This window comes from Cricetulus griseus, chromosome 2, assembly GCF_003668045.3.
Source record: "Cricetulus griseus strain 17A/GY chromosome 2, alternate assembly CriGri-PICRH-1.0, whole genome shotgun sequence".
In the NCBI taxonomy this organism is placed as follows: Eukaryota; Metazoa; Chordata; class Mammalia; order Rodentia; family Cricetidae; genus Cricetulus; species Cricetulus griseus.
Window position 1 is genome coordinate 373,417,615 of NC_048595.1, and position 10,162 is coordinate 373,427,776.

At 54.9% G+C, this 10,162-nt stretch overlaps 1 protein-coding gene across 1 annotated transcript; it reads right to left on the reverse strand.

Moving 5' to 3' along the window:
- Positions 1-822: 822 nt before the first annotated feature.
- Positions 823-7,136, reverse strand: LOC100757436 (Growth-arrest-specific protein 2 domain containing protein). The gene is made up of 14 exons (XM_035439174.1): positions 6,825-7,136; positions 6,629-6,751; positions 6,254-6,372; positions 6,026-6,176; positions 5,873-5,957; positions 5,421-5,629; positions 5,135-5,252; positions 4,811-4,983; positions 2,770-2,912; positions 2,588-2,690; positions 2,001-2,300; positions 1,392-1,803; positions 1,151-1,284; positions 823-1,029 (listed from the first exon to the last, which is right to left on the reverse strand). Exons 1-14 carry the CDS (start codon positions 7,092-7,094, stop codon positions 943-945), a joined length of 2,427 nt encoding a protein of 808 aa, XP_035295065.1. The 5' UTR covers positions 7,095-7,136; the 3' UTR covers positions 823-942.
- Positions 7,137-10,162: the final 3,026 nt, after the last annotated feature.

The following is a 10,162-nucleotide window of genomic DNA, read 5'->3' on the forward strand; positions in this document are numbered from 1 at the left end:
ATCAGGGCTGCCAGGAGCCTCTTGGTTGTCAGCCCAGCTGCCTCTGTCATAGGATTTCTCACCACTAACCTCACTTCTTGCAATGGGGTACAAGGTCTATCCCACCTGCAGGGCCAAACAGCACACCACATATCCTGCTGGAGCCACTAGACACTTTGCACATACACCCGCCCGCGCGCGCGCGCGCGCGCGCACACACACACACACACACACACACACACACACACGCAGACTGCACAGCAGCCTGGCAAGGGCCTCAGTTTCCCCACCCATCCCAAGGGCTCAGGGGCTTCCCACCTCCAATCCTGAGCTCAGACTGCCCAGGGTGGAAAATGGGGCCACTGGCCTTTGGCTCCCACAGGTGTTTCGGTTTCGTTTCCCCAAACTGGCCTTATTTCCCCACCTGCTGTGACAAGGGCTGGTGCAGCGTCCGTGATCTCTCTGCTCCTTCTGCACCAGAGCACGCGCCACAATCATTTAAATCTGCATGACCCCTCCTTATGGTGACCCAAGTCCCTTCCCCATTGAGGGCGGTAGGCGGGGCTGAGGCCAGGTTGGGCACAGGCAAGACAGGTGGAGTGAGCAAGAGAGCGCAGACTATGGCACGGGGCAGTGCTACCTCTGAGCAACTCAAGCTGGGAGAGGCTGCTGAGTTGAAAGTCCCTCCCTTTTTCCCTCCCTACTACAAGTCACTGAAAAAGAATGCAGGGCAGGCACTGGGTGGGGGCGGGGAGCAACCTGCTTCAGCCCTGTGGCTTTTGAATGGAGTTTGCAAGGGAAATGAAGACCCACCAGAGAAAGTTTCAGTTCCCCTAACTCCTCTTTATTGCTGAGAGTGAAAGCCACAACCCCACCCTGGGGCTATGTGGCCCCAGCTCCTGCTCAGCCCCTGAGCAAGTTCTGCCGCTTTTTCTTGTCCCTGTCTGCTGGATCTTGGAGTCTTCATGGTTTCTCCTCAGTGGGCTGCTCCGGGGTTTTGACCTTGTAGGAGCTGGGGTCTCTGTTTTCTTTGCCAATTTGCAGCCCTGTCTGAAATGGGTGGCCAGCCTTCACCTCACCATTCAGTTCCTCCACCTGGGCCCAAAGAAGGTCCCCAGTCCATCTGGAGGACCAACCCCTGGCTCTGAAGCCCATGCTGGCTCACTCTCACCTTCTGAGACAGGGGCCGGCTAGAGCCCATTCGGACGGAGGTCCAGAGCCTCAGGGTGATGACTTCAGGGGCCGGCACACTAGGAGTCCAGCATAGGAACCTCTCATGGATCTTCTGGCTGGTCCTGCCCTTTGCTGCTCAGAGATCCCAGGTTGCTGAACCAAACCATAGCCAAACTGCTCCTACCCACCCACCCCCAGGCCCTGACAACTTGCATGTCCTTTCCTACCCCAGCTCTCACCTCTGACTGGGTCATTTTTGACCAGAAATTCATCTAGGGCTGCCCAACCACCTCCAACACGAACCATCAGGGTTCCTCTTGTCGCCTGCAGGGCACAGGGGTGTCTGGCCTTCTGTGTAGGGGTTGGGGGCAGTTCCTGAGGCTCTGTCCTCCCCACTGTCACAGGCCCACACTCACACCTGCTCACCAAGGCTCCTTGGACCTTGGGCCTGCCTCTGGCCACTGGTGAACTTGTCCCTTCTATGTTCCTTGTTCTGACCATGCTGTGTGACTGTCTCTGGCCATTGGGGAGCTCTGGTTCCAACACGGCAGGGTGCTTGTGGTCAGGCCCACATTTCCCCCAGGTATAGCCAGGCCAGCCTTGTCCATCCCTGTCCTGCTCCTTGGCTGCCAGGAAGCTGTCCACAGTGTCCTACTGGGGAATGTTTCAGTGTAGTCTGTGGCTTGGGGTATGAAGCATATACCCTAGGCCACTTTATTCTATGACCAAAGCAATATAGGTAGTGTTCCCACAAGACCCAAGTGTATATTGGCTCCTTGCTGTGAGGTAAAGCCAAGTCCCTCTTGTGTGCCCAGGAGTGCACAGAGTATGTATCTGTCTGCCCTTACCTGCTCTTGGTGGCCCTGTTCCATCTGTAAACACTGGTCTCTTTTCTCCTGGTTCCTCTTGCTATGCTCTGGCTTCCTATAACTCCAGCTCTGCATGATGACGTCTGCCCACCAAGGCCTCCAGCTCTGTTCTTCTGAAATTTTCCCCAGGAGGCAAGCCTTAGCTCTACTCCCAAGATCCTCAGGCGTCCCCAGGTCAAGACTCCTCAGAGCCAGTACCTCCCTTGGGGCTTGAGTCCAGCACTTTAGGCTCAGGGCCCCAGGCGGCTCCTCTAGCACCCAGCTCTGGGCTTGTACCACCTATGTATTAGGAAGCAATGTTAGGGAACCGGAGGAGCCCATACCCCCAAATTGCCCACGACTCCACCATCTCCCCTGAGCCAATGCCTCCACCCTCTAGCGCCTCTCAGCAGTCCTGCTCTGCACTTCAGGCCTTCCAGCTAGCTCCTCCTAGAGATCCAATGGTCTCCTAGAGGGTGTGGTTCAAGGACAGAGGGTCCAAGGCACTAGAGCCAATGTCTATTGGGCTAACCCTGGATTGGTCCACAGTTACTGTGCAGGCCAGAGTCTGTGGCCACTGGTCCCACCTTGGTCCCCAAGGGTTCAGCCTGGGCCAGCCTTTGGGAGCACAAGAGCAGCTTGTCTGCAAGATGGCCCACAAGCAGCAGCATCCCTTCCAGGGTGTGTATTCTGGAGAAGAGATGGACAAATATGAGCAGGGTAGAGGGCCAGTGCAAGTGGGGTGGGGACAGCTGGCAAGCAGGCTCACCTCTCACAGGAGGGGCTAGACATGACAGCCTGGCAGCCCAGCAGGTCCATTAGCTGGCCCAAGTGGTGGGTGCTCCTACAGGCAGTGTCCCCTCTCCTCCTTAGCCATGACACCACCAGGGTTTGCTCTCCCCACAGGAACTCCTGCCATCAGAATAGCCTGGGTGACTGCTGGCTCTCCCGATGGGAAAAGCTGAAGGGTGGACTCTTTTTTTTCCCCTCCATGCACCTCACATCTTGAGCCCTCTTCCTTACTCCATTCACCATGCACCTCACAGCACCCACCACATTAGCAAGAAGACCGCACATGCTGGCCCAGTCCTTCTACCCCTAGGCTTCTTCATACCCAGCACTGTGCCCACGTTCAGGGCAAGATGAAGAAAGCCAGCAAGATCCTCCCTGTGGGTGAATTGTATTCACTACCGCTACCATTACCACCCACTCCCATGTTGAAGTCCCAGCCTTTACTTAGAAAGAGGCAGTCGCAGTTATAATAAACTAACTGCAGGGGGAGGTCATGGTAGAATGTGGGGAACAATGTGAGTGCTGCCCTTAAGAAGGGGGGATTTGGGGACTGGGAAGATGGCTCAGTTGGTATTGCTGCTGCAAAGCATGAGGACCTAAGTTTGATTCCTAGCATCAAAACAAATCAGTATGGTAGCACATCAGCTGGGAATCCCAATACCAGGGAGGCAGAGGTAAGATTCCTGGAACCCGATGGCCAGCCAGTCTAGACAAGTAAGAACTTCAGGTTCAGGGAGAGAGACCCCAACTTATAAAATAAGGTGGGGGGCCAGAGAGATAGCTCAGCAGTTAAGAGCCCTTTGATGCTCTTGCTGAGGACCTCCTTCAGGTTCCAATACTTAGGTCAGACAACTTACAACTGCCTATAACTCTAGCTCCAGTGGATCTGGTGCCTTCTTCTGGTCTCCCACACATGTGTGGGTACCCACAGACACACAGACAGACAGACAGACAGACAGACACACACACACACACACACACACACACACACACACACGCATAATTAAAAACAAAATAAATCTTCAAAAACAATAAGGTAGAGAGTATTTGTGAAAGACACCAGACACCGGCTTCAGGCATCCACACAGGTGCACACACACATACACATACACATGTACAAACATGTGTACATACAAAAGGGCAGTGGGATTTGGACAAAAATACATAGAGGGCACAGGAAGAAGACACTGTGTGCATGGCAAATCAGAGCCTCCTCACAGCTCTCAGGAGCATTCCCTTCTATTTCAAACCTGCTCTCAGAACCACAGTTTCAGCTTCCCCACTGGTGACAACTGGTTCCAGCCACCCAGGGAACCATCGGAGTCCCAAGAATGAGAAAGATCTGAGAACAAGCAAAGGGACCTAGAACTTCTGGGTGAACAGCAAACCTCAAGAAGGGTCTCGGGCATCCCAGCCATTCCTGTGTTACAGAAAAGGGGGCTGAGTGTGGGCACAGCCCACTGTTGCCTCTTTGTTGCAATAAATGCTGGACCATCCCAGACTGTACATCAGAAGTAAGTTGACTTCTTTCTATTTAGCTTCTGACATATTTTCTTTCCAGCTGTTGCATAAATGGAACTCATTCATAGCTCTTAACTACGAGCTCTCTACTAGAAAAGGCATGTAGGTACGTCAGCTCCTACCCCTACCCATACAGCCTGGAGGCTTGACAGTACTGGCCAGAGGAGCTGTCCTTGCCTAGCAGTCAGGGATGGTCTGATCTCAGGCCTTGACCTCACTGGGAGAGCTGTGGCCTTAAATGGAGATTCGGGCCTGCTGGAAGCTGGAGCTGAGTCATGAAGTCATCACCAGAAATCTCTCCAGCTGGCTCTGCAGCCCCCACTTCCCCTCCCTGATGCTACACTCTCTTTACTCCCAGAGTCCTCTGCCTCAGTTCCTCCTACCAGCGAACAATAGTTCAGCCTCAGAGTACCCTAGTCATCCAGTGTCCCTGTGGTCACCTCTCCTCCCAAGGGACTCTTGGTGATACCTTCCTCCCCCTAGTTTTTTAAAGGCACCTGCAAGGCTGAGTTCCAGTCACCCTCAGGCCTCAGCTCCTCGATGGCTGCCTGCTCCATGAAGCCACACAAGATCTGCACAGCTGGCTCCCATATGGCCTTCAGACCAGTGTCTTGCTCTTGAGTCTCTAACCAGTGCCCTTCCAGGGGCTTCGTGTCTGCCTGAAGCACAGCTAAGGAGAAACATAACCACCTGAGAGTCCAGCCTTGGCAAGACCTTCACACTCACCCCATCTTGGTTTCTTGAGCACGGGCCTGATGCTGCCCCCAGGCCTGGCAGTGACTTCCCAAAGACTCCCAGGTAGCCCCAAGGCCCTGGTGTACCTGACGAGGGGCTCTGATTCCAGATGGTCACTGTGGGTGCTACTGCACGACTAGAAGTCTCTGCCCACTGTGCCATATGTTCAAGACGCTCTGCTAGCTGGGTCAGCTGGACACTCAGCTGTGGGAGGAAACCAGCATTGTTCTAAACAGCCCTAGCCAGCCAGGGACAGAGAGTATACACTCCCAGGCACTCCAGCTTCTTGGTAAAGTGGGCTGCAGTCTCTTCAGAGGACATGAGGTAGGTTGGAGGTCTTTCTTCTGTGTAAAGTTAAGGGGGTACAAACACCTGCTTCTGATCCTTGAGCCCTGGATGTGCTGGGGCAGACCCCTCAAGTTCAAGCTGGGCCTCCAAGCCTGCTGGTGGTGAGGACTTGGAGGACACTGTTCTTTGAGCAGACAGCAGCTTCTGTTGGGCACGGGCGACTTGTAATTCAGTCAACCTCACACGCTCCTGGAAGTGATCCAGCTGCAGCCATACCAGCTGAGCTTGGTCATCTGCAGCCAGAGGCAAGAGGCCAGAGAGGAAACACTGACATTGAAGGGGAACTGGTGGACCAGTAACAGGGATGAGGGCATTAGAAGGGTCATTGGGAGCCATCAACGAGGACAAAGACATTGAAGCCTTGAACTCAGGGACGTGGGAAACGGTACAGATGTCTGCTCAGGGCTGAGGGTGGGCTTTTCTGTGGGCTCCATGAACACATCTTGGCTGGGTTGACTGGGCTGAGGTCCACTTACTTGTGAGGAGCTCTGCCAGCCTCCAGCCAGTCTCCAAAACCCTTTCCAGGTCCTTGGCACGTGCCACAACCCCTTCACACACCTCCTATGAATACACACAAGACACTGAGCCTGTGACAGCCCACAGACTCTCACCCCAAACCCGGGCCATACCTGGAAGTCCTGCAAAGATTCCTCAGGGCACTTGGGCCCCAGCTGCAGCTCAGCCAGGAGTTGTTCACTCGGGCTCAGCTGCACCAGCAGAGCCTTGCAGGCTGTTTCAAAACTCTGTGCTGCCGGGACAAGCTGTTCCAGGAGTCTCCACCTGGGGCAGGGATGGAGGAGCCATCAGTGTTGTCCTTCCTGCCCTAGAGCCCTTAGAGCCCCCACCTGCGGCTTCACCTGGTTTCTGCTTGTTGTACCAGGCGGTGCCACTGTGTGCACAGCTCTGCTGGACTCCCAGCCTCTTGCAATCTTGGCTCCATGTGAGGTGCACGCTCCCTCAGCAGGCGCAGGAGCAGCTACCAGACGTGAGGTTAGAGGGCTTGTGCAGGGTTCTGGGGTCCCTGCCCATCCGCCCTCCACTTCCCCCATTTTTTATCAAGGGAGATCACCAGCCATGGGAACATTAACAGGTATATGCATGCAACCCATCCTTGGAGACCAGATCTATTGTATTCAAGCACATGATAACCACCATTACTTGCAAGTGGCTTGACCTGAGGCTCAAAGGACAAAAGTGCCCCCCACCCCTGTCCCCGTCTCCTGCTCCTGTACCTCTTGTTCCCGCAGCTGGGAAGCAGCCAAAGTGGCATCTGCAGCCAGGGGTCCCTGTGAGGCCTGCAGTTCCTCCATGCCATCCAGCCAGCTGCAGAGTGTGTCCAGAGTTGCTAGGGGTGCCTGCAAGAAGGATGCACTCACCTTATCTGGCCCCCACTTGGACTCCCCACATTCTACAGCTGTCCTTCCTCACCTGTGCTGGCTGCCTTCTTTGCCTGCAGGGCCCCATCTCCACAGCCTCTGTCACCACTGTTTCTGTCACCACTGTCTCTGTGACCTCTGTCACCTGAACAGCATGGGAGCCCCACCAGGTCCAGGGGATCCCCGGTGGAAGTGAACTCTGAGGAGCTGCAGATGGAGAGAGATCCCCTCGGGTCCTGGGGCTGGCGTGGGTTCTAGGGCTGGTGTGTGAGCGGCTCCTCCTCTGCCCCAGGCAGCCAAGCCTTGAAACAGGGTTCCCCATGGTAGATGCTGAGCAGGTTGCAGGATGTCCAGGACAGCAAGGGCAGCCCTACAAGGGCAGGAGGACCCAAGTCAGGACTAGGGGATCCACAGGCCTACCTACCCCCAGCCTTGCACAGGCTGATGCTGGGGACACCCCTGGGACTGGATAGACTCTCCTGGCCTAGGGGACTGGAGGGAACAGCTCTCACCTCTGTCTAGCTCTGTGCACCTTCCCTCAAGCAGCTGCTCCACCAGCTCCAGCCAGGCTGGCCGCAGCACTTTTCTTCCTACTGTTTCCTGGGAAACCCAGTGCCCATCCTCAGTCATGTGGGAGGGGGAAGGGCTGTGAAGAGGAAGGGGCTTCTAGCTGGAGTTTCTGGCCCCTCCCCCCTTAGTTCCTGTATGGAGGAGGGGGTAAGGGGGCTCAGGGAGCTCACTTCTCACCCAAGCCCCAAATAGGCCACTCACATGGCCATAGGGCTGACATTCCCTTGGGTTAGGAGGCCCAAGAAAGGGGCTACTGTAAAGAGTACCAGGCCTGCCCTGGGGATGGCTAGCTAGGAACTATAGGAAATGGGAGCGTCAACACACACTTTAGGAGGGGACTGAGGAGTCACAGGAATGTCCCACAGCCATGTGGTCCCCAGAGAGTTCTATACTACACCCTCTCCCAGTCACATGGCTACTCCACGGGACTCAGACAACCCCCACCCAAGACTTCCAGGCACCCTAGACTGGTCGGCTCTGTTTCCAGGAACCTCACACTTGCCACACATTCCCCACCTGAGCCTGAAATGAGCTAGTCCTTCCTCTAACCTGGAATCCCCACTAGATAGAAGAGCAGGAGGATGTGGACACTCAGGGGTCTCCACAGGCACCTGATATATTTCATGGACTATGGACTCTAGAGTGAGCCCATTTGTTCACCCTCTACCCAACCATCATTGATTCTTCTACCAAGGGGTGGAATTTGTGCTCAACACACAACCAAAAGCCCTCACCTGCCCATGGTCATGTTGGTCCCAGGCCCTCCCTCTCTGCCAACAGAGGTGACCTGGGAGTTTCTGAGGCCTAAAGCTAGCCCTGCCCCATCCACCCACTCCAGGCCTGTGACCACCCCCACCCCACCCTGAGGCCTGCCCCTGCCTGGGTTCATCTTTGTCCTAAGTTTGTGTTGCTGTTACCTTGGGAACTTTCCATGGAAAATTGGGTGAGGTGGGCAGGCTGGCAGGCCAGGGCAGGCCATAGACGCACTGTGGGTGGATGCCTCTCCCAGGAGGGCTTGTCTGTCTCACACCCTAGGACGGCCCACCCTGTCCTGCCTGCTCTCTTTTCTCAGCCCCCACCCCAGGCCAGGCACTAAGTGTGTGCATTCCTGGGGGAAGCTTCAGTGGGCTGGAAGGGTGTGTTCCGGCACGAGTCTGTCCACACCTGGCATGCAGACTTCACTCCTTCCTGCCTACCCTGCTTCTTTAAGGGACCATGGAGCTATTAGGAACAGCTGCCCCATCCAGTCTCTGGACCTTACTCCAGATAGGATGCATAGTCTGGAATGCCCCTCTCCCCTTCTCCGAACTCATCCTTGGGCCTCCATAGCTAAGAGGAGCTAGGGTGACCCCTGCCTCTGATACCTGGTCTCTGGCTTGTTCTGCTGCTCAAAGCAGAAGAACCAGGTTGATCTCTGTACAAGCCCCTCTGTAGCTGCTCATGGCTGGGATAGTAGAGCCCCAAGTATCTACTTGGGGAGGTGCTGATGCCTATTTGATATATCCGCCACCTTTGTCACTTGCCCCCAGGTCAGGGTCCTATGCTGAGCTTGGACCTGCTGAACAATGGTGGGCAACCTCCTCAGCAGGTCCTCCAGCCTTGTCACCCCTACTCTGAATCAAAGGCCACACTCCATAGATCCTGGCAGCTTAGCGGCCACATGACCTTCTTTGTACGTGACGTTCCTAAATTATAATAGCAGGTAAATGGATGACAAGGGAGGAGTAGTACTGACCAAGTTGCCCACACTCCTGAACATCTAAGCAAGGATAGCTGGCTCACAAAAGCCCACAGCTGTGTGACTTGGAGCCTCTCCTCGGAACTGCCTCTGGAACCTCACACAGGCCCCTCTCCCCTTGTACATTCACACTGAGATCACAGTACCCCACCCAGGGCCCCCCCTAAATAGTGTCCCCTGCCCTGCTAGCTCCAGCCCTCAGGGGACCACAGCCCTGTCACTAAGGCAAGCAGACACAAGCACAGGGACACGCAAAGGGCCTCTCTGTGTGCTGAAGCTGGGGTAAAGTTCAGATAGATCCGGACTACAGAGAGGAACACAGACTGCAGCAGGTCTGCAACGCAGCCCAAACTGGTCCTGGTCAGACCAATTCCCACAAGTGGACACTCATGGCACTTCTAATGGGGGACAAAATTGATATGGATAAGCTAGCTTCCATACGCTAATGGGTTCATGGATTCAGTGAAGGATGATGATGGGCTTGGTGGAGGGTGGGCGGAGTCTCTGCTAGGCAAGAAGGCTGAGGCAGCCGGGGAGTTGAGCCTAGGATTGGCCCAGGGATGGATGGCACTGGGGCTATCCTGTGCAAGGCTTTGCTATCAGGTGTCTGAGCTCCTGGGGAAGTAGCATGGGGAGAGCCCTAGCAGAGCTGACTCAGAGGTCCCTCTTGACAAGGGTGTACGTGGACATGAGTGGCATGGCTTTGCAAGATACAGAGCTTTCTAGGAAAGAAAGTCCAATAAAAGAGTGCAGTAGTTCGAATGAGAATGGTCCCAATAGGCTCATATATTTGAATGCTCAGTCACCAGGTTATGGAACTGTGTGAAAGGGTTAGAAGGATTAGGAGGCATGGCCTTGTTGGTGGAAGTGTGTCACTGTGAGTGGGCTTTGAGGTTTCAAAAGCCCATGCTCAGACCCAGTTAGCTCTTTCTCTTGGCCTGTGTGGATCAAGATGTAACTCTCAGCTACCATTCTAACACAATCAGTGCCACCATGCTCCCGACATGATGATAATGGACTAAGTCTCTAAAGCTGTAAGCAAACCCCCAATTAAATGCTTTCTTTTGTAAGAGATGCCTTGG

What these genes read in the sequence shown, in the direction of transcription:
- LOC100757436 (XM_035439174.1), bottom strand. Translation starts at nt 7,094, where the DNA reads ATGGGGAACCCTGTTTCAAGGCTTGGCTGCCTGGGGCAGAGGAGGAGC. An exon ending in AAAGAAGGCAGCCAGCACAG is followed by an intron (nt 6,752 to 6,824) that starts GTGAGGAAGGAC and finishes TCCTTCTTGCAG; the next exon opens with GCACCCCTAGCAACTCTGGA. An exon ending in GCCGGCCCCTGTCTCAGAAG is followed by an intron (nt 1,030 to 1,150) that starts GTGAGAGTGAGC and finishes CACCCATTTCAG; the next exon opens with ACAGGGCTGCAAATTGGCAA.